This window comes from Topomyia yanbarensis, chromosome 1, assembly GCF_030247195.1.
Source record: "Topomyia yanbarensis strain Yona2022 chromosome 1, ASM3024719v1, whole genome shotgun sequence".
NCBI classification, from domain to species: domain Eukaryota; kingdom Metazoa; phylum Arthropoda; class Insecta; order Diptera; family Culicidae; genus Topomyia; species Topomyia yanbarensis.
This window is the reverse complement of record NC_080670.1, coordinates 145,676,215-145,701,614: the sequence shown is the minus strand read 5'-3', so window position 1 is coordinate 145,701,614 and position 25,400 is coordinate 145,676,215. Positions and strand designations below refer to the sequence as shown.

Below are 25,400 nucleotides of genomic sequence, written 5' to 3'. Positions count from 1 at the left end.
TGAAATTCTCTCTATGTACATCATGCTACAACGACCTTCGACAACCGGGTCAGACGGTGACGGTGTATATAAACTCTCATATACACCACGCCAGGACGACAATGTGAGGTGAATTTTTAAACTGTTGTGTTCAATTCGAGCTTCGTACCATGCCGGTATTCCATCTGCCTTATTTTCGCTGCCTTATGTGGGATACACTAGTAAGGTTGGGTGATATGTTTAACTGATTACCATTTAATGTAGGGGATAAGTAGTTAAGGTGAATTATTTGCGTAATTCATAAAGTTTGCTATTGAATAAGAATACACATTTTTCTGGAATCTCCTAAATGTTTTCGATAAATATTGCTGATGCCAAAAGCGCCAGTTGTCAAATTTTATTATAAGTAAAATTATACTTTGTGGATATCAATTTACGAAAACAACTCTTCAAACGTTGAACTAGGCAGTCTAGTTAATTTCATTTGATGTTCTTGTTATCAAGCACTTATTTAGGCCAAGAAACACTACACACCTGCTATTTTGAAATTTATTAATAAGATGCTATGATGCCGAATTTATGATGATTTTTTGTTGACAGCCGTTTTGGGCACACTATGATTAGATATACACTTTTTTCAACCATATTAACCGTTAAATGCATACTGTTGCCATTTGGCAACATACCAGATACCGTGATATAAAGCCTTAACAAGAGGTATAGATTGTATCCAACCAGAAAAATGAGTACCAAGGAAAAATGAGTTCCATGCATTTAAGGGTTAAAAAATGTCAATTCAGACGCTAAATTTATTTCTTGTGTGTAACATATTCACATTAGCGCTGATATCAAGTGATATGTCCTACATAACAAAGATAATTAGTTTTATTTATCATATACGTACAGAAAAGTTCGACTACTTCAGCTGAGGTTAGCTGCATCGAGAAAAGACCGAAATCAGCATATGACCTTATGATATAAACTTCAAAATATCACCTTAAAATATGTCACTGTAAAAAAACCGACATTATTTTTTGCTAAAAGTGAGAGAAAAAATTTTCGACGTGTTTAAAAATTGGTTTGCAATTTCGACATGTAATGACCCATATACATTTGCAACCAATTACGTGTCATATAACATAGAGTTCAATCTTAGCCAACATTCCCCAATGCGATATGATGCGGTGGCAATCAGCGCTGACATCATCAATATTTCATAATAGTTATGTATACTTGACTTCACGTGGATGGCACGTTTCTAAGTAGTTCTAAACATGTGACTGAAAAAACGGTTACTGTAAATGATATTGAGTATGGCATATCACGGAAAGTGATATCTTCAGCGAAACAATTGTGCCAGTCTAATCTAATCTAACCTAATCCCAATCTAACATATTATCAAAGCGCGGCATGACCCAACACATATTTTCGTAGGTAACCACCATCCGAACTGATAACCATAATAGAACAATTATCGAATATATAAGAAATGAGTTTCGTCCATTGAATATGAAACATTTTAATAGCCAGCACGATTTCGTTCCAAGTCATCTAATTTTAATAAGCGTTTGTTTTTCGATGGAATAAGTATCACGCTCGCAGATCCCAAAATTCTTTTCGACGTCCATAATGATCTTTACTCGTAGTTTCCGGTCGCATGGTCCACTTCTATGTTTGTTTTGTTTTGCGCGATTAAACGTTAGTGTTTACCGGTAACGTTTAAGCACGGCATTTGTACAGTTACAGTCTTATAAGCGAACTGAAGTTCTGTACTTGCGGGACGCCGATTGTGGCGAGTGATATAGTGTAAAAACAACTAATGATTTACTTTTAGATTTAGTGTGTAACTGGCGCTAAGTCAATGCCAGATATTAATGTGTCGAAATCGCAATTTCCTCGGCTTCCATATGTTAGGTATGGTCCCTCTCATACACTAATGGTTTGATCCGATTTGGTATAGATTAAGATCAGTACTAGCTACTGATGAGATGAAATCGAAATGCAAATGCCTCAACGTAGTAATTTCGTCATGTTTGTGATTTAGAAGAATGGCGATGTAGGGTATATCTATAAATGACGCTTTGTTTTTTTTTTGTGACGATAGTGGGGTAGTGGATCATACTATGCTACGTAGCTTATTGATTATCTTTATTAAGGCGAAAGCGTGCTTTAGGGGTAAAGGAGAAATTGTTTTACCATTTTTTACAAGGGAAAAAATGACCTAGTTCTTCCGAATTTTGAGAATATGTGTCTGAATACATATATGAAGACCATATTTTTTTCCTTCGTTTAAATGTTGTAGAATGGCACACATACGGGTCAATCAGTACAGCGGCTTATTATAGTGGTTTGGTGAAAAAAAATGCAAAATAAAAAAAACAAAATCACATAAATTTGTTTCATATGAACATATCGAAAAACTGCAGAAATCCGTAAAATTAAATTTTTTATTTGAAGTTTTATGGAAAATGCGTTTTTATGGGATACAATTTTGTATGTAACGTGCAATAAAATTATTAAAAGGCGGCTTTCACCTACGATTTTGGCGTCAACTTTGAATAGAATATTCCTTGAATTGTGCCAATCGGAGAATATATCTCGTGTTACTTTCCCAATAAATTTGAATATCCGAGGAAAATGCGAAAACCGTGAGGTGACTAGTGAGTGACATACCCAACGAAAACGTTAGGTCGTTCACTCACATACCTGTTTGGCGCTCCTATGAGTTCGGCTCTATACATTCGCTCATTGAATTAAGTTCGGAAATTGTTGTGATAGATTCTTAGATATTTAGTTCGTCTATCGATTCAAGCAATAAAAACCAATTTAATCCACCTAGCAGTGAGATGAGACATTTCTTACACATTTCACTATTGGATTAGTTTGCAGAACTCACGAGAAGTAGGCACCCAACTAGAGGTGGGATGAAAACAGTTTCTAGTCTTGCACGAATAAAATCTCGAATAAACTGAATAAATTATAGAAATCAACAAAACGACCGAAATAAAAAAGTAAAGCAAAAAATGAAACAATAGGTTTTTAAATTCATAAAATGAGTAGAAAAATTAATAGAAATCAAAATTATAATATACACGAAACAAATTAGATTAGGTTATTACATAAAAATTAAGATATGATGTATTTAGAAATAGTTATAAGAATAATAGAATAAATTGACTCATACTAACAAATTGAATGAAATAAAACGAATGACTGAACATGAAATGCATAAAATTAAAGATATGAATGAAATGAATCAAATGAATCAAATAAATTAAATGAATCAAGCGAATCAAGCGAATCAAATGAATCAAATGATTCAAATGAATTAAATGAATCAAGCGAATCAAATGAATCAAATGAATCAAATGAATCATATGAATCAAATGAATCAAATGAATCACACGAATCAAATGAATCAAATAAATCAAATGAATCACATGAATCAAATGAATCACATGAATCAAATGAATCAAATAAATCACACGAATAAATGAATCACACGAATCACATGAATCAAATTAATCAAATTAATTAAATGAATCAAATGAATTAAATGAATCGAATTGATTTAATTCATCCAGTGAATACAATGAATCAAATTAATGAAATGGATCAAATGAATAAAAAGAATGGATGAACAAAATGAATAAAGTAAAAAAATAAATGAAATGCATAAATAAAACAAACGAATCAAATAAACAAAATGAGCTGAAGTGATAAAATGAATAAAAAGAAGAAAATGAGCAGAATTAAATGCATTGATCAAAATGAAAAATTGAACAATGGTAAAAGGTTATAAATTAATATAAAGAAATAAATTGAATCAAATAAATTATTTGGATGAAATGATTAAAACTGAAAAAGTAGTCGGATTATTAAAATGAAGAAACTGAACAAAATGAATAAAATGCATACAATGAAAACAGTGAAGGATATGAGTCACAAAAAGAATAAACTGATCAGAGTGAATCCAAAGAATGAAACGAATAAAATAAGTAAAATGAACGCAGATGAACAAAACGAATAAAAAGATGCGGAATGAAATACTTAATTAAAATGAAATGGTCATATATTTGAAGCTAAAAACATGTTTGAATAAAGAAAATTAATAAACCGGATTGTACGAATTTGAGAACCATTGCAACAGAAAGTTTTGAAATGTTTTTGAAAATCCCATCTTCTGAGAAAAGGCTAATAAATATGCAATGGACTTTCTATGGCTTGCATTTTTTTGGTTCTATTCTTTTTGTTTTCATGCTTCTTTACTTGACGGCGTCGTTTTAATGGTGTTTCTACTTTATTGTTGGGCCTTAATTAGTTATCAGGAACCTGGAACGTTCAATTTGCTTTGGAATTCGAAGTTTACTTTTTGGTCACATATTCCCGAATAAAAGATTTATGTACGGAATTGAATTTACTGGTCCAGTATTTTAACGCGCAATTGAATATAGTAAAGTGAGACAAGGTCACATGTGCTTTCAAGCCCCTTGAACAGAGAACGACAGGGAGAATGCGATTCGTGAATGAGACAGGTAGATATTTCAAAGTTTTCATTTGCATTGAAGTAAATAGTGTGAAATCTCTAGGCTATGTCGATAGCATAAAAGCCGTGCATTCAGTTGATTGCAATGCAGTCTCTTTCCATTCATCCTTATAGCTTTCATATTGTTTCGTTCGGAATTCTCGTGCAGGAAATATGGATAAATAAGTCCTATACAGACCAATACTGTGAAAAAGAAATTGTTCGAACTACTCAGTATATCCAAATATGGACGACGATAAGTTAGAAGACACATTGTAGTTGCAGACTGGGAGACTTCTTTTCCTAGATCTAATTTGTGGATATTTTTGGTCTTTGATCCGTTATTTTTCATGAAAGTTCGTACCAATACAACGAATGTGCAGCTCATACAACTCATGGTTCATTCGCCTGCGCCACGTTCTGTCTTCCATCTGCACGCCACCATAGATGGTACGCAACACCTTTCGTTCGAAAACTCCAAGGGCGCGTTGGTTCTCCACGAGCATAGTCCAGGTCTCGTGGTCGTAGAGGACCACCGATCTAATCAGCGTCTTGAAGATAATCAACTTCGTGCGGCAACGAATTTTGTTCGACCGGAGCGTCCTCTGGAGTCCAAAGTAGGCGCGATTTCCCACTAAGATCCGTCTCTGTATTTCTCTGCTGTTATCATTGTCGTCGGTTACCAGTGAGCCCAAATACATGAATTCGTCGACCATCTCGATTTCGTCACCGTCAATCCGAACTCGGGTGGGAGGTTCACATTGTCGTCTCTAGAACCTCCTCCTCTCATAAATTTTGTCTTCGAAACGTTGATGGCAAGTCCAATCCTGCTGGCTTCAGCTTTCAGTCTTTGAGCATATATTTCATTCAAAATTCAATAGAGATACGAATAGTTTAAATATCGCACGTGGAATGTCTCTTTTGAAAATGTCCATCGTCAAACTTTCATATTCCCAGTTAAGCCAAATATTTTTCTGATATAGCCATGAATTTCCTTAATTATAGTGTAGATACAGGCTTTGAATACAATTGAATTAAAGTTGAATTGATGTAGCAACAGAAAAAAAATAGTTTTGTTTTCTCAAACTTTCGCAATTACAATTAATAAATATTTCAGATTGGCAGAAGATCTTATCACGCAACTTAGAAATGGATACAGAAATAGCTAGATAGATGCGATAGAAGAGAGAGAGAGAGAGAGAGAGAGAGAGAAAGAGAAAGAGAGAGAGAGAGAGAGAGAGAGAGAGAGAGAGAGAGAGAGGGATAGAGAGAGATGGGGGGGGGGGGGGCGTGTGAGGAATGGCAAATGATGGTTAATGCAGTGACATTATTTTTATAGGTATATTATTATGATATATTGATTTCTTACATTCTTATCATAAATAATGTAAGTAGTAATTTTTGCGCCATAACCAGTATAACCAAAATCTTGCAAAAGAGCTAAATTTTCGCTAGATTTTTGGGCTTGTTACAGTTGCTTTCGGTGACGCCACAAGTATAATTATATTAGAAATCTTTTATCTCACTACTAGGTGAATTACTTGTTGATCTGTGTATTGATATACCGCCCAACATATACCTCATGATTGAACGCAATGCCTAATCCAAGGAATAAATACTAGAACTCACTGTTTCTTTATCAACACATTCACAAAATGTTCTCAACATCGAATTCCTTGAATCACGTAGATGTGTTTTCATACCCCGATATTCAAAATCGGTTTAGTTTTGCCCCTAAAACACCAGTAAAGCAATACTCTATATGAAACAATCTCATTTTTAATTAGTGGAAATTGGTAAGCGAGGACTAAAAATACAAAATGTTTAATATCTCCGCCGCTGGTGCACGGATTTTGGCAATCTATACCTTGTTAGAAAGGTATTTTTACAAGCTTTCTATTTATGGGACAATATTGTATTGTTCGAAGGTTATTTGCAAAAAACCTGCCGCGTTTTGACAAAATCGCCCATATCTCAGAAAGTAAACAACATATCGAAAATCAAAAATAATAGTGTCAAATGGGAACGTTAGGCCTTTCATTTGAAACTAATTTCAATTAGATCGGTTCAGCCATTGCTGAGATAATTACATGACATTTTGTACATACATACATACATACACACACATACACACACATACAGACATTGTCTCAATTTGTCGAGCTGAGTCGATTGGTATATGATACTCGGCCCTCCGGGCCTCGGAAAAAGTTTTCAAAGTTTGAGCGAATCCTATACATTTCTTTTGTAAGAAATGTAAAAACTTAATTTTTTTATATTATAGAGCAGGTCATCTGATAAGTGGTTATATATCTACTATACTACGGATGGCTGAAAACTTACTTTTCCACGCTTTGCAAAATAAATGTTAATAAAAAATTGGTTTAAATTCACAAAATTTACCAATATTTTGTGAATTGCGCTGTTTCGAATTTTTCCATACTGCATACATATGTAGTTCTGAAATTGCTGTTACGCTAAATCGTTACTTACAAAAGGATAACAATGCAGCTATTGACAAGTGAACTGATTCAACTGAAATCTTTTCAATTCTTCAAGCCTTCTTAGGTTGATTGACAGATATATCTAGTTTTCGTTGCGCTCAAACACGAGAATTTTACTGTTTTCAGTGCATTTGTGGTTCTTAACAACGAAGCAAAGCTGTGATGTCAATTTTTTTTGCATTCCATCTCTCAAAAAAATGTAAACGTTATGCCTATTGATTTTACACATAGATTTTTGCTATTAGCGGAGGCAGATAGACACTATTTGCTGGCACATAAACCTAATGTGTGTATTTACAAGACATATTAATCTTACATTCACATTTCATAACTATAAGGCATAAAACCCGATTCTATAACAATACGCATATATAACTCATGTGTGCGCATACATAGTTTATACAGTTGACACATAGAAGGTATTTGTGCGCGTGATAACATTAGCATTTCTGCTTCACATGGATTTTAAGTGGTTTGATGCAAATAGAATTAACGTTTTGTTTTTTCAGTGATTGATTGTAGGCCGAGAAATTAATGAATTAGTGACGCACCCTGCTTAGTATGGTGAAAATAGGCACTTTACCCTATCACAGATACAAATTTGCTGTCTTCGAAGAACTTACGAACAACATATCATGCCACAATTTAAACAAAAACTCTATAATTATAGGTCTTGTAGTTACAGTGATTTAAGGTATTACTAATGAAAAACTGAAATTTACTAATTTTTCTCCCCTGTTTCGGCAGATGGCTTTGCGTAATATGCCGTGTGGTTATAGAGCTGGTACCTAGGGACTGACCATAATAGTAGCACATCGTTATTTGAATATAGTTAATAGGTTTGTTACAGTACCATGAGAAACTGGAACTGGAAGTCATCGCAAGTACATTAATTCTTGGCTTGATTTGGCTTCAAAAGTCAGAAAGGAAGGAATCAGTTTGGCCAGTCGCATTTTCATCACTCAAACGACATTTTATTACTCAGTATTTCAAAATGCATCTTCTAAAGTGAGATAAACTATACAAATAACAATCAAAGTTTTATAACACGCTACAAGTGCAATCTAAGTGTTATGAGTAATTACCACAAAACTTCAATTGTTACTATGGTAGTGCAGAGTGATTGTTCCTATTCAATTTTATCGATCTTGGTTTTAACGTTGTTAAATTCAACGTCGTTTGACATGTTGTTTTACGCAATGAAACTTTCTGTCTTCTAAACGTTTCACTGCACAATTACAAACGAGATGTAGCTGCATGTAGATTACTCACTCGTGATAAAGTTCCATTTTTGTTTTTTGAGACTGCTCTACCTCGTGGACTCTTAAGAGATAAATTAGATCTAGGTCTGATACGAGTCAATGGAAATTTTCTTTTCCCATAGTAGGGGCACAGCCTAAAAGACATAACACTATGAGGAAATTCTTCCAAAAATATCGATCCACACATTTTTCCAGAAAACTAGCTTCATCTTTTATACACCGTCCCAAGCACTCATTTGCTAGTGGGTTATCCCTCAAGCTTGGGAACAATTTTTCACTAGTGATCTGTCCCCGCATACTTTTGCATATGTCAGTGGCGCCATCATCGCAAATGCGACCACAGTTTCAACTAAGTATATATTAAAAATAACCCTTCAAATTCGGGAGCATTGCTTTCGAATTTATGTCTGTTAGTCTGCGGTGTGAAACCACGAGGCATGACTGTATCCATGAGTTTCGTGAAAGAGTTCACGAGAAAATATGTAGACTGTTTTGATTCTGTGAATTCACTCGCGATCACCAAAATCAAATCATGATGGAGATGTAAAATATCATGTATCAGTTTGTCGTAAAATCGAACCGTAAACAATGTATATGAATACTGTTTATAAATTTTTGAACTACTTCACGAACATAAAAACTTTGGTAATGAATGATTTTGTGACTGAAGTCGACAAAAAAGTCTTACGCAGGCGTTACGCAAGGACTTTTAACACAATTATAAAACACATGCATTTTGTTCACGGTCCTGCTTTCGTACACATAAAAACGTTATTGTTCCAGAATTCATAGCACTTTATAACTAGTATGCTCTTCAATACCAATGATAATTTATTTCGAATTATATGTTATAGATTTTAATACAGTGGAACACCTGTCGGTACAACAGACTCTAATTGATGCATTTGAGATAGGTCCAGTACCCTAATGTACTGAAGATTTCCAGATAAGATTAATACAAAGTATTTCATTGAGCAGAACCAGTTATTTGCCATAAATGTAGTCGGCTGATATCAATGTGTGACTCCGTTACAAACATTCCGAGAGCATGAAAATCGCGTGTCTAATGCATTTTTTCACATTCCTTATGTTTGAACGATTCGAGATTCATCTCACTCTCGTTGATGTGACATTATGTGAACTGCACTATCGTTGGAGCGTGTAATGTAACATAATGTCTGTTTTGTATTAACTCACTAGCACGTCATCAGTGGGCTGCTTTTGATTTACAATTTAATTAGTAAAGGTTGTTGACCAAGTTTCCTACTGCAATTGCTGTCCGAGATGCCGACGGAAGGAAGAACATCTGATCAGGAACATTATAGTAGCAACTACGACGATGACACGAAATTTTTATAGTTTGACATTGTTACCTTTAGTTTAACCATGTTTTAACGATCTAATAATATTCAGGGAAAATATTTCTTAACTGTACGTTATGTTTTATTAAGATAAATTTAAGCAGAACTGTGATTATTACATTCTGTAAGTTTAAGTTTTCGGAGTGTTTATTGTTTTCTTGTAATTTACGTAAAACGTACTATGTGTTATGTACAAACTTGAAAGGGAAAAGTGAGCTAAGCTCGCGTTTTTTTAGGGTTTTTATGCAAATCTTATTAGAAAAAGTGACAATTTGTCGGTAGAACTATCGAAAAAATATGCGTTTGTTTTGCCTGTGGAGAACACTCTCCAACAGAAATCAACAAGTAAAAATATATATATTTTAGAACAATGTATTGTGATGTGCTTGAATAATTCGGTTTTCGAAAAAATACTTACATTTACAGAATCATGTTAACTCTCTAGTACCCAAATTTGTTTTTGTTTGAAAAAAGTTTTGTAGATGGTCTTCGTGATGGAAAAGATGAAAATAATGTTGATAATTCTTGTAAGTAATGGATTTTTCCTTTACTCCTTAAAATAATTAGGCCGCGGCTCTAGGGTTGGGCAGCTGAGCGAATAAAAAACAGAAACTTTTTCTTTTTTTCTAGTTAGGGTGGATGTGTGTGCATACTTGAGGAAAACTTTTGCTAAAAAATCGATAAATAGATCTATGGACAATGTTAATACATTAAACGAAAGCTTTCAATCCCTACTTCATAGGAAACATATAAATATGGTTTAATAACCAATTTATGTATTCAAAACCGCTTGTACCACTATAGGAACACATGTACCAATAGTGGTGCAATCGCTAATTTCGGTTCCTATTGTTGCAAATCCCATTGATATCTTATGGACTTGCAACTATAGGTACACTATATCGACTATAGGTGCAAGGGAGCTCAAAATTCAAAGAAATTTTTTTTTTAATAGTTATTTGAGCAAATTTCAAGGATAACAGTTTTATTGTCGCATAATTTCAGTGCGATGAATCGATCAAAAAATATTTGTTGATGGTTGGTACCTTAGTTAGGCGTATAACCCACTACTGCAACTATTTGTACACCTCAACTATATGAGCACCCACCCTATTTCAACATTAGTGAATATAGATGGTTTCTTATATTTTAGACTCCATCCGCAAATTTCCTAAATGGCAAGGAGTATTTTGCTTTGTTTGCTTAATTCTGGACCTCTAATTTAACGGATGGGAGTCTAGGGCCTGCTGGGGTTGATTTCACTTATTCTTTTTTATCTTTTTAATTTAGGTAGATCGTGTAAAGGGGCATACGTTGCATAAAAGAGTAAACTGTTGGGTGCATCTCAGAATTTTTCTATTTTTCTAGGAATTTGTTACGTAATAGGGGAGGGGGGATGGAGAATTTTGTGACAATTTGTTACATGGGGGGAGGGGGGAGTCAATTTTGAGCAATTTTTGCGTTACGTAATTTATGAATGGTCCCTTATATTGGTTTCATTATACCCATTCCATCAATTGTAGTCCGAGTAATAGTAATGCGCCCTCCCGAATAGGGTTAAAATTGGCTCTTTACCCTATTCCGCTTGAAAACTCAATATCGCTTACAACGTCTATGAAACAGAATGTAATGCAACATAAACACATTGGAGAATGTATTACGCAGTACTTGAAGTACAGAACTACACACCTAGAAAAAATAGTGTAAATTTACGTCTCCCGACCTTGACATATACGAGCATCAAAAATGACTTAGTTTTACGTTTGATTTTAATTTTACATGACATTGAATTTCGTAAATCATGTAATATTACTCTTCATATGGCGTTTGTTCTGAATGGCAGTAAGCTTAATTTTATGTCATTGCGCATGTAAAGTATATGTTTCATGTAAAATTAAACGGAACACGGTAATGTTTCGTCATTTCGTGAATTACGGTTTGGTAAATTGTGTCATGTTTTCAATTACGTCAACGATACAATATTTTTTTGGTGCGTAGAGATAACACCATATGTCTAATACAAAAGGAAAAAGAAGAGATTCCGCCATCCAGCCCCAGACTCCCCTAAATATTATTTAATGATAAGGACGTCCATATTCTAATAGCAGCATTCGCACAATGTTTTTAATTCATACTTCTTTTCAGCTAAAATGGCACATAATGCTAGTTCCGGTACGATAAATAATCGTAGTTTCAAATGAAAGTTATAGGTTGCTATTGAATTCAATTCTGATCCGACATCCGATTCCCAAGTTACTGGTTGAGAAGGACGGTCATACAGTAGTAAACCCTCATACAAACTGGTACCACCATTAGTTATAATATTTGCGTTTCGATTTCGTCTCATCAGAATCCGACACAAAGATAAACTCAAGAAAACCAGGTCCCATACAAACTATTGCAAAATTATGGTTCAGCAGCCGGTGAATTCATAACGAAAATTCTTATGCCTATAACAGAAATTCTTATTTCTAGAATTTATAACGGAAATTCTTATTTCTAGAACAGCTACTTATTCTTTTTATTCCCTGTGCAACTTCAGCTAGTCCAGATTGATAACGGAGTAGCAGCCAGCGGTGGTCGCATAAGCTCAAGCTCAAGCAAATTAATGCTATATTTTTCCTTTGTGGAGAACAATTTTGGTAACAAATTCCTAGAGCTTTTATTCAAAACGACATATTGTTTTAAAAATGGCAATATCTTGTTTGGTTGTTACAACAAAAAACTACTATGTATAGAATCATGTACATCCCTCCGGCAGTTACACTATTATCTACATTTAGGCAACCGCCAACAGCTCTAAGCTGTTTTCCCTTGGAGTTGACAACGTTGTGGACCCAGTGCACTGCGCGACTTCCGGACGGTTGTGTAAACAAAACCAAATTATAGTCATATCTTGATATCAATGACTGACACATACTCTCTTTTTTCAATTTTTTGACTACGTCTATGTTATTCAGCAATTCATTTTGAACATTTTATTCGAAGGTATCAAGTCTTTGCGAAGACTATATTCTCATTTATTAAAGTTTTAAAGTATGGGTGTCGGTGGTGTACTGACAGTGTGGAAGAAGTAATGAATTTCTGCATTTGGATTGAACCATAAGTTTTAAAATCGTTATAACTATTTTTTGAAAACTTGTAGCTAGTTATCGTCTTCGACAAAATTGTTACCAAAGGTTTGAAATATAGTTTTATAAAGCTGGTTTTTCATATTGAGTGAAATTGAGATCTTTATTAACGTAAATGCAAAATAAATGATTTCCCCATATAAAATCCCCTGCAAACTTTTAACGCACTGCGCAAGCCCGCCCTGTCAAAAAAAATGCGGACGAACATGGTCAAGCGATTTAAAAAGTTTGACGTTTGACTCAACTCGCCTGTGCTAATTGCCCCTAGCAACAAATGCAATTTGCGAATGCGATTTAAAGGCAATTTCAATACTTAGACAAATTTTCTGGCGGCTGAAATGGACTTGGTTGTTTTTCGCGTTTTTCTAACATGGCGGTTCATGTTTGGCTTATAAGCTTAAAATGGTTTTTTGAACAATTGGCGTGTTCTCACTTGTACTTTGTTTGTCTAGTGTACTTCATTTAGCCAACGAATGTGGGAAATTGTGGAATCGTGTGTAAGTATAGTAGAACAAGATCTCTGACCATAAGTCAGATTGTGATAAGTTTTGGTGTGCAATCCCTGTCAAAAAAAATGCGGACGAACATGGTCAGACGATTTAAACAGTTTGACGTTTAACTCAACTCGCCTGTGCTAATTGCCCCTCGGAACAAATGCAATTTGCGACTGCGATTTAAAGGCGATTTCAACACTTAGACAAATTTTCTGGCGGCTGAAAAGGACTTGGTTGTTTTTGTGTTTTTCAAACATGGCGGTTCATGTTTGGCTTAAGCTTAAAATAGTTTATTTTAAACAATTGGCGTGTTCTTGCTTGCATTTTGTTTGTCTAGTGCACTTCATTTAGCCAACGAATGTGGGAAATTGTGGAATCGTGTGTAAGTATAGTAGAACAAGATCTCTGACCTAAAGTCTTAATGAACGTCAGAGTGTGATAAGTTTTGGTGTGCAATACCGATTTCACCTTTGATTCTACCTATAAATTGGTGGTGATTACCTAGTATACTGGTAAGTATATGTGAGTAGATAATGAATCCGAAAATAAGAATTATTTGTAATTTTCATATCGGGCAATTAAGGGCGATTAAATGGCGCGTTCCGTGGGCGATTTAAGGGCAGATTGGGCGGCAAAAAATGACGGCGGCAAATCGCCCAAATGTTGCATTTGAAATAGCCCCCTAATTACCAGCAATTTCCTGGCAAATTCAAGGGCAATTAGCGCATCCGAGTTGTCAAATAGCCCCCCGTTAGCCAGCAACTTGCCCTTTTTGACTGGGCGGGAAGCAACCGATCGCTCCCAAATTTTGCACATGCCTTTGGGACCACAAAAAGAACTAAAAAAGTGCTGTGCTGAAAAATGTAAGATGTCGAGCCACTCTAATGACTACATAGCTAAATCGTAAAACAGTATTCATGAGCTGCATATGCGTGTACTACCTCCCACAAACCCAACAAGTTGCGGTTTGTATTTTATGGAGGTATATTGATAATGCGGTGAGTTGCCTTTCAGTTCAATTCGTGTGATTCTAATATATGAACTGATGATGTCAACTGTTTTTATGGATTCTTTTAAAATACTAACCATTTTTTATCGCATTGCCCGTTTCTCAGCTTTGTTGCTACTCACCGCAAGAAAGTATGGACGAAATTAACCCGAAGATAAATGCCAATGAGAAACATCATAAAACAAAAAGAGTTTGACAAGGGTGTGAAAAAGGGGCAGAAAATTTTGTCGGGAAAGATGGCATAGGAAAAATGAACACCGACATGGGTAAGACGATCGTAGGACAAGGGAGAGTGAGACGTATCTGGGCCAATCATTTGGGATTTGTTTCAGTACATTACAATGTTGCTATAATTAGAAATAGTGTAAGGTTATGCAGTTGCATTCTGTTTTGTGTTTATTTAAAAAAGCTATGTCAATCTTTTCCTTCTAATAAATAAATAAACAAATAAATTAAATGTTAGTTAATCAGTACATCATTAATTCATTTGTTGACTTTTAACGTAAGGGACCATCCATAAATGACGTAGCATTATATGGGGGAGGGGGGAGTTTTGTATTTTGTGATGATGTGTGACGACAGGGGGGGGGTAGGGGGTCATGTCATGCTACGTAGCTTTTTTAAAGGGGAATAGGGGTTGACCTGATGTCACGACAATCTTACCAGTTTCATCTAACTAACATCGTTTTTGATTTTTTTTAAATTTTTCACGGGGACAACGAGGGGGGTGAGGGTTACCGTCAAGCTACGTAATTATCAGGGGGGGTATATGGAATTTTGTGGCGAAATGCTACGATGGGGGAGGGGGTGTTAAAAATCACTCAAAAAATGCTACGTCATTTATGGATCATCCCTATGTGCCAATACCTAATTTAAAACTTTTTTTTTTGTGGTCTCCAATAAAGAAAACAGATCGGAATGGTAATTACCCCAGAGGCAGGATTCGAACCTGCAACCCGGTGATGAGCTGTTGTGAATACATGAATAATTCTACACACACATTGTTTTAAGCCAAGCTAAAACTAAGTTAGTAACTATAATATGCAAGTAACCTACTTGAAATAGTTCTATCGAATCTGACTGCTTCTAATTGGTTGTAATGCTATTGGAAAAAGTGGGAGCTTACATCAAAGTAGCTCTTTTGAATCTTTTGTGCATATTGTTGTTTTGCAACATATTAAAAATACCAAACTAAATTAGTACGTTGATTTCATGAAACGATACTGTTATCAGTTATTTTTACTTTTTAGATAATTCAGGAATCCTGGGAATCGAAGAGGGGCATTTTGCCCCGGTGGGGCGTATTATACCCTTTTACCCTACATTTTTGTTTTGCTGCTGTACTCCTACTGCTCGGCGAGAGTGTGGCGTAGTAATGTTTGTTCTCTCGCTTTATACACTTTTCTCTGCGTAGTCAAAAAAAGAGGCCCGCACACGAAAGCGTTGATGCCAGTCGTGGCGTAAACGAACAGCATTCATTGACGTCGTTTGTGATTGAAAATATTGATTAGATTAAGAATATTAAAAAGTGTAAAATAAGGAAAGACTACTGGGGCGGTATTTTTGTCATGTTACTGCTTTGCTTACAGACTACCGCATAGCGCTGGGCGTCCTGCAATAGCGAAAGACAGCAGCGTCGAAAGAGAAATGAGAATGTAGGCCGAAAAATTACAGCCGCAGAAAAGGTAGGCATTTTGCATCCTTGATCCCTGGACTATGACAACGTCCCAGGAAGAACACACGATTATCGCATTGATAGCAGTGATCGTACCACTTACCTCTAAAGCGAGATTTTTGATCTATTTAATTTCCCTGACCAGTTATTTTTAGTTCATTACCCATCGGACCTCAGTGGAAAACAGAACTAAAGGAGATTGTCGATTTATGAGACATATGATAGAAGCGAATCCGCCGTTCGAATTAAACATTCATTTCCGGTTCCGGAGTTACGGGTTGAGGACACATAGCAAATTCACATTTTTGCTCTTCTCATATAGAAAGGTTATGCCTTATGCAATCACTCTGAACATCGTCAACCTAATTTTTTTAGGTTATGGGTTTTCGGTATTTTAACAGGGGCGTAGTTAGGGATATGCGGTGGAGAGTTACCACCCCCTTCCCACACATCACACATCACTCTTCCCTAAACCCCCCTTCTCTCATCAAGTATCCCGCCCCCGAATAAAGTTTTTTGGTGGGTCTGAAAAAATTGGTATCAAATGATTTTGAGTTTGAAACAACTTCAAAATTGAAACTGGTTTAAAATTTCTTAACAGGTTGAAAATTTTTGGTCGGATCCGGACCCCGCGAACCCTCCTTCTGGATCCGCCGCTTGTTTCAAGTGTTTCAACGTCGATACATTCTCAAGTTCGTTACAATCTATCCATTGTATGTACAAATGTTCATATCGTACTGAGTATGTAATAGACATTTCCTCCATTATATTAAACATAACCAACCATGTAATCGTGGTTTGGAAAAATGAGAAAGGCACAACAACAGAAAAACAGATGGATCTTGGTATCTAGCGGGGAAAATAAGTAAATCAATCGTGATTTGTAGCGTTCGGCAGTTGTGAGTGAGCTCGTTTGAGAGCTAATGGCAATCACTGTCACCAATGTGATGATCGTGTGTTATTCCGGGGACGTCATCGTGCTAAAAATAGAAATTACTTAAAAATACAAATTACTTCGTTCACGACGAATCTATTGCATTAAGAAACGAAAGGGTGAATGAAAACGTTTCAAATCGATCGGTTTAGTTATTGCCGAGACATCGTCGTCACCGCTAATCCATTTTGAAAAAAAGCAGATTTTGAGGTAGATGTGTTTGAAGTTTCAAGTCAATATTGTGCAATGTTAAAATGTTTTATTTTACGTACATAGAGTCATCTATTCCGGGACCATTCTAAATTTTTTGCCCCGGTAGCGTCAAGCATGTCAATTTAATGTTGTTGAGATGCCATTCTTCCCTCTTTAGTATCCTCGTGCACGAGCTATTCAGCAATCGACACGCGACGCACTAAAACTTTTTCTGGTCAATCTCTTGTCTTCGGATTAAAATATTGTTTCTGTTCCTTCGGTCCTGTTTTCCGCATTTTTCTTTTTGCTCTGATAGTACGACTATTTTTTTGGTCTTTATTCATATTTCTCTATTTTCGACATTAGCTAAAACTGCTTATATTCTATGTACACAATGCGGCTTATTAGAAAGCCACAGTGCGCACTGCTGTGATATGTCAAACTGCACTACATTCTGACGAACGTGACTTCCGGAATAAACGAACATTCGGTATACATTCCAAATATATGCGCGTTTTGTCTTTTGGAGAAACCCCTATCGCACGAAAACTGAACAGTCACTCAGGACACCTTCGGCTATTTAATGCTGTAACTTCAGTTCTTAGAGTTAGATTCTTTTGAAATGTTAAAGAAACATTCTTGAGGGACATTACAAAACGCAAATTTTGTTCGAATTTTTCGACCCAATTAAGTGGATATAACCACTTACGATACGTTCTGCAATCTTCTTGGAAATTAGGGGGCGGGCATAGCGTGTTAGTAAATAGATTGACTTGTGCGCAGCTCACCTAGGTTCGATCCCCAAACCCACACATAGGGTTAGAGATTTTCCTAACACGAAAAAGAGGCGAATGACCCTAAAGTTAAAACAACTATAACAAAAAAAACTTTCGACAAGCTTAAAGAAAGTCTCACATGAATATCAAAGAATCCCCACGAACTCAAGCAAAGTGCTACAAGCTTCTACGAATTACAGAGAGTGTCATCATAATTTCTAAAAAAGTCCTAAGAAATTGAGCCGCTGTAGAAATCCATCTCTCCCAACACTTCATTCCATAAATTGAATGCATCAATTTTTTCGTGCACACACCAACCAAAACAGTAAGAGAATCGCTGCTCCTAGCGATGACGCCGTTCGGCTAGTTGATTGACTAATTCTACCGGCAAAGTACGTGTCATCTCGGTAACAAACATGCTGGAAGCCTCATCTAGTTAGGGGGTTCCTTGCTTATTTCATCGAAGTCTCTCCGGAAATTACGCTCTTTCTCTCTTTCTCCGGACGCAGCGCACTAAACAAACTTATCGAACAACCGTTTATAACAAGCCGGTCAGTTCGAACAAGTTTCTCAGTACCTATCGCGGTTTGAGTCGGTTCTGTTCATTTTTGTTTCGTTTGCGCATCACTTGCGATGAAATCAGACTCCGATCTGTAGTGATACCCAGAGTTTAGAAATCAGCTGCAAAACCGCATCACGCGACGATGACCAAGTTCAGTATTGATCTGCATGAGCAACAGAGGTTAGAAACTTGTTCTTGTCTCGTTTTATCCTATTTTTACCTAGTTATAGTGGAAATAAGTGAAAAAACGGCAGTGAGTTGTGATAAGCCTTGCGAAAGTGACGGCGTAGTGATGACGAAGCAGCGTTTTCAAGTGAAGCGTTTTGCTAGTGAATGCTGTGCAAGATGGAACATTAAATATGCAATATGATTAGATTACATTGCATACAAGCCATATAATTTTCAATGCCACTACAACAAGGTTTGAGCGTAGTTTCTTCTTCGGGATACTAATTAGCAGGTAAACGCGAAAAGTGTTCTGTTTTGAAATGGTGCTTGCTCGAAACGTGAGACCTATTTGTCGTTAAAATGCAATTAAAGATTCCAACCTGTGAAGAATTTGCGGAATTTTCAACTACCGATCGGTTTGTAAGTACGAATGCGTAATGACGTTGTCGTTATATGCATCTAGTTGTAATACTATAGGCCTACTGACCGACCGTCGTCCATCTGTAGAGTCGTGTTATTTATTCAACGTAGATTATAAATACATGCTCAATTCAATATACATAAGCCATTCAATAATATCAATCAATCGTTTATCGTTTTTTTTTTTCATTATATCTAATTACGGTGTCGCCATACGCCAAACATAATCTCAACACAACACAAGCTATTATTAATTCAGAGTAACTTTTATCCAAGAATCCTAGAGCTTCGTTGAAAATACAGTTTGAATTTATTTAACAAAACGTGCGGTTCCTATAGCTCTATATTGTATTTGTGTTTACTTTGCTTTGATTACACTACACAATCAGAATAAATATTGTAAATTTAGGATACGTGGAACTGATCCATGCAAACTTAAAAATTGTTTGTTTTCAAAAACATCATAACCTGTTTTAAAAGAAGTTAAAAATTAAACAGCTTCTAGCACTGCGGATTAAGCACCTAGATCAGATTCAAACAGGTTTTTGTAAGTTAACGATTTTGTACGATCTCAGTAAACAGAACTTCTTTATATTACGGAACATAAGTCATGACCGTTTTTTTTGATTGAGAACACGTGTAGTGGTTTCCATTATTGGACTTTTGCAGCGTCTATTTGACGACCAAGTCGGTTGACCACGATACCAATGTAACGAAATTTTGAAACGCGAATTCCTTTAGTATTGTGCCCCCATGGACAAAATAGTTCAAATCAAATTTTTTTATGTTGTAACCAGGGGCGGCGAAACACTTTATACCCGAGTGGATAGAAAGCATAGGGTAAGGGGTAATTTAGTAATGATTTTTTTCCCTTTGAAATGTTTCATAATTTCGAGTGGGTAATTACCCACTCGGTTATTTTTGAGTGAGTAGTTCTACACATACTACTCACGCTTTCCGCCGGCCCTGGTTGTAACGACATATAATTAGCAAGGGACTGGAAGGTGAAGTATTTTTTCAAATATTAGAGCCATAATACTCAAGGAAGAGCAAGGATTTGAAGTAAGAAAGTTTAGAAAAGCGTGGAGTAGGATCAATGAACAAGCTTAAAGCTTCCCGGCTACTCTTTGTCTTCTGCAACGCAGGAGTCAGGATCGTTTGGCATTAAATGCGAATTACCTGAGTCTGCGGCATATCCGGACAAGCGTAAAGTCAATTTAATGACTTATGTTGTCGGAACAGACAAAAAGTTAAGTCACGGAAAACTTCCACCCCAAGCATTTTGCGACGATGAAACTCAGCATTTCATTTATCTATGAGCTGCAATACACGCCTTGATATCGTTCTTGTAATAATGAAAGTGATGATTATAGATTGTAAGGAAACATGCATACCGTTTCCACTTTCACATTTTTTTTCTCTTTCTCTTTTTCGATTATATTACCAATCACTTTTTTTCTAGAACAATTTTCTTAGTATATATATAACTCTTGCACATCATTTGAGGCTAAATGAAAAACGAGAGTTGGATTTTATAGAAGATACTAGAGATCGATTGGTTCCATTAGTAAGGTATTGAGCAGTAGAGTGATATAATTTCTCTGTGTCTGGCCTCAACAACTTGTTTCATTTCGTCGTTAAAACAGCTCCGTGAAGGAACAATTGCCAATCCCCAATAGCAATCCTTTTCAAGAATGAATCGCTATCGAAAACGACGATTATATACCAACAATCCAATTTCAATGTTAACAATTCGATACATTAGAAAAGTCTCAATAATCTCTGAAGAATCCCACGAGGATCCTTCCGAAAATCTTTAAAATCGTTACTGGTCATCTTAGATTCGGATGAAACTTTACATGTTCCACCGGCATGGAAGACTAAACATTTTCCACAGTCAATAAGATTATTTTGACTCAGGAGCAAATTTTTCAAAAGGGCGTGAAAGTTTCTACATATAGCATTTTCGAAAAAAAAAGTTCGATTACCGTATTTTATACGACAAAATTATCAATTATTATTAACAAGTTACAGGGAATGAATGCTTCTGCACGAAAAATATAGACACTAAAAAACTCCAAGTTTTTCTAACGATAACTTTATACATATTTTTAAATTTCACAAAGCTGTAATTTTATTACAGAATGTTATTATTATTTTAAATCAAAATGCATTTAACAAAAACCTTCGAAAATACGATAGTTGTCGAGATATTTGGAATTTCGCTCCAGTAAAAACAATTATTTCGTGTAATTATGTAATAACTTTATACATGTTTTTAAATTTCATGCTAATTGACATACAAAACCGTAATGTCATTACAGAATATGATTCTAAGTATCATTTCAAATCAAAATGTATTTAACAAAAAACTTCCAAAATTCGATAGTTGTTTGGATATTTGGAATTTTGCTCCAACAAAAGCAATTAATGTAATTATTCCCTTTTCAAAAGTAATTCCGGTTTCCCCATAATAAAATGTCAACAATCTAATGTTTATCGTTTTAAAGACGCGAAAGAAACTTTTACGGTGTATTTGGATCATGGAGTAGCTTTCAAAAAAAAGTTTCCCTAACAACAAATTTCGACATATTTTTATGATTCATAGGGGAACTCGCGGCTATTAAGACCGTGGGATAATTCAGACCCCCTCGATTTCTCAGAGAATCGTAAGACTTGTTGACTGTCGTACATATTCGTGGAAGCGGCATCCTAAAACATTAATTTTGACAGATAAATTTCATTCTGCAGTTTTTTTAGAAAGGAGGTACAATGTGTTTCATGTTTCGCCATCCTCAAAACAAAAATCACTATGATGGCAAAACCGTGATTAAAGTAACAAATAAAAGTGAAAAAAATAACAGGTAAGTGTTTTGGAAAGATTGAAGGCCCTGTTTCATGAAATTTTTGTTTGGGTGAAAACACAGAAATTTTTAAGACGCATAGGGGAGCCCGGGGCTAGTTGGCGGTTGGGGTAAGTTGGCGGAATCCCCTTTTCTCCGTTTCTATTAGACATAAAGCGCTGTCTCTCGTTGTGAATCTCAAGTAATATGAAACGAATAATCAAATGTGTTTTTGTTTTATAGAAGCAGTGGACAATATTGTGTTTTTGAGCATACTTTGTAAATTTTCTTCATTTTAAGTATTTTGTGTTATTTAAGGTGGTTTTCAATATATTCCCCGAATGATTACATTTTTCGATAGTGCGTGAAAAGAGCTTTCAGTATCCGTATAAATATTGCACCTATCCATACACAAAAGCAATTTTTTAAATCCTTTTTTATAAAAAGTGCGGTTGGGGTAAGTTGGCGGTGACGCACACGGGGCAAGTTGGCGGTACTATTTACAGTGCAAAAATAGTCATCAAATATTTTCATTTCTGGAATTCACTCCAAAGTAAGAGAAACTTTTTCTTGTGTCTCTCGTCTATGCAGGGGACAATTACTTCGGCCAATCGCCTGAAGAATGTCAAAAATTGGCTTTTGAATATGGAGTACGCGTCAAAGTCAAAATGACGGGGTATTGAGACTGAAATATAATGAAAAGTGTCGAATAATAAACAGTTTTATTGAAAAGACAATCGGAACACTGATGTAATCGAATTTCCATTTGATTGCTTATTTTTTGGCCTTCCGCCATCTTACCCCACACATACCACCAACTTACCCCGGGGATGGGGTGCAAATGAATTTTTTTGGCTCTAAAATGAAGCTGAGGTTTCAAACTAACAATTAGGACCTTTAACCAATAAATTCTTTCACAAAAGACGATTTGCTTAGGTAGGTCCGAATAGCCCCGCGTTCTCCTACTATTTGCAGTCAAAAATACAATTTTCTTTTTGAATATGTTTCTTAATCCCATTTCAAATCAAAATGCACACTGAAAAAAAATTTGCGTCATTTTTCACAAAAACAAAAAAAAATGTAAAAATTTAAGTTGTAAAAAACCCATTTTTTAAATTTTTATATTTTGCCAACAAAAACCTAAAGAGAAAAGAAACATTTTGAATGTGATTGCGTATTGGCAAAAAAGTTTTTCTAACAATAACATTACACATGTGTATAAATGTCATACTATTTGCCAAACAAAACTGTAATAGATGATTAAACTATATAGTTGCATCATATTTTGGTTGTTTTCATGTAGCTTTCAAATGGTTCACAACATTGGCTTGATATCAAAGGGAAAGTTACAGGAAATTTTATGGGCCTTTCGAAAAACCTATTGTTGTTCGAAAAACCTCCAACGATGGAGAAACGCGAATAACTCGTGAAAAGGACGTAATAAAATGAAATAATTGTGTTGTTGAAATAAAATTCAAAATATCTCGAAAACTACCACATTTCAGAAAAGTTTTGTTATGAGCATTTTGATTTAAAATGACGTTTTCACATTCAATAAGAAAATTGTATATTTGACTGTAAATAGAATGAATTATAAAAATATGTCAAAAGTTGCTGCTGGGAAAACTTTTTTATTGAAAGCTTCTCCATGAAGTTGCTTTCACCACAGAGAACAGACATATAAGCTAGAACAAACTTGAAAAACCTATATAAACATTTAAATGAAAATACGTTGAAAAATATTTTTTTTTTGCAATTTAAATGTTTAACGCAAATCTTTGTTTTTGTGAAAAATGACACAGCATTTTTTACAGCGTATATTTTTTTGTATAGAAGTATTCATTCCCTGTAACTCGTTCTCAGATAGTTTTGCTGTATAAAATGCAGTAATCGAACAATTTTTTTTTTTTGAAATTAATGCACGTAGAAACGTCTACGCCCTTTTGAAAAATTGTTCTTGTATCAAAATATTGTAATTGGCAGAAAAAATCATGGAGGGTCATAAACCGAACACAACTACAAAGTTTCGTTCGATTCGACGATGGTCATATTTTGCGGTCGTCTGGTTTCTCATGAAATCCCTCAAAAGTGTGATAAAAGTGCAAAGTAAGTGCACTTACTTATTATAATTCAAGGAATAAGTGATCCGCAAACTTCCAAGCTATCCGTTGTGAATATCCACTTGTATCACACTTGTGTGATAGTTTGGTGTTAATGCGCAATTTAGTTTCCCTGTTCAGTAAGAAAACAATCAAATCCTGAAGTGCATAAATTTTCCATTGTGATAAGGTTATGCGGAAATGAATAAGTACCAAACAATATTATAATGATAGTCTCTATTAGATGGTATTGAATCGGTTTTCAATCCACCTTTTACACAAACAAATCTAGTAAATTTATTCAAGTCGAATCTGATCTCTGTGGTTGTAGTATAGCACAAAGGGGTTTTTCGCACATGTATGTACACTAACTCGTATTCGTATTACAACCAACCAAAATTTGTCTTGTTATGGAGTGCAATATGTTGTAGTTCGGTATAGTGACATAACACTAATGGGAGGCATTAAAATATCTATACAACGCAACACAATACTACATTCAATCATCCGCTTCATACAGACGATCTATTGTTGACCACGAAACGCATGGTTCGGTGTGACATTGCTGGTGTGGCTTTTGTGGTGTACGTATTATTTAGTATTTTCCATTCCAACAAATAATCGAATTGAAACAACTAATTATTAATTCTTTTCCAGAATAAACATCAACAAACGAAAGCTGCTGCTGGTTTCAGGCTTAGCCGCGATCGTAGTGATAGCAATAGTACTAGGTCTGTATTTTGGTTTGAAAGGTAGCAAAGATGACGAGACGCGGAATCTTACCGGTGGAGCAGTGACATCCAATGGTGCAGAATGTGCAGAGATTGGAGCAAATATTCTGCGTCAAAATGGGTCTGCTGCGGACGCTGCAATCGCAGTTTTGTTTTGCGAGGGTGTCACCTGTCCTCAGAGTGCTGGAATAGGAGGCGGATTTTTCTTAACCTTCTACGATCGTAGTACTAGAATCGCTCAAACGTTAGACGCTCGGGAAGTTGCACCCGCTGCTGCAACAAAAAACATGTACGCAAACAAATCGAATGCAGCCGTCGAAGGAGGCTTAGCTGTTGCCGTACCTGGAGAAGTCAAAGGCTACTGGGCTGTACATCAAAAGTATGGCAAACTTGACTGGAAATCTTTGATCCAACCTACTATTGATCTCTGTAGAAGTGGGCATCTTGTCACGGGCTACTTAGATCGTATTATCAAAGCTCGTGAAGCGAAAATCTTAGCAATTCCTTCATTGCGTGAAGTTTTCATAAATCCGGACACGAATCAAACTTGGCGTGAAGGCGACCGTATAAAGCGGTTGGTGTTGGCTGATAGCCTTGAAATAATTGCACGAGAAGGTGCCGATGCATTATACAGTAGTAACGGTACACTTCTACCGAAACTAATGCGTGATCTCAAGGGATTTGGAAGTATTCTAACTGAAAAAGACTTTTATAGTTATGAGTATGTGAATGTTT

The 25,400-nt window shown here is 35.6% G+C and overlaps 1 protein-coding gene across 1 annotated transcript in view; it reads left to right on the top strand.

The window, feature by feature from the left end:
• Positions 1-25,400, top strand: part of LOC131676571 (glutathione hydrolase 1 proenzyme-like) — a 74,237-nt gene that overhangs the window by 39,592 nt on the left and 9,245 nt on the right. The window contains exon 2 of the mRNA XM_058955700.1: positions 24,592-25,386. Within this exon, the coding sequence (XP_058811683.1) occupies positions 24,592-25,386 (795 nt within the window). The remainder of the gene's footprint in view (positions 1-24,591; positions 25,387-25,400) is intronic.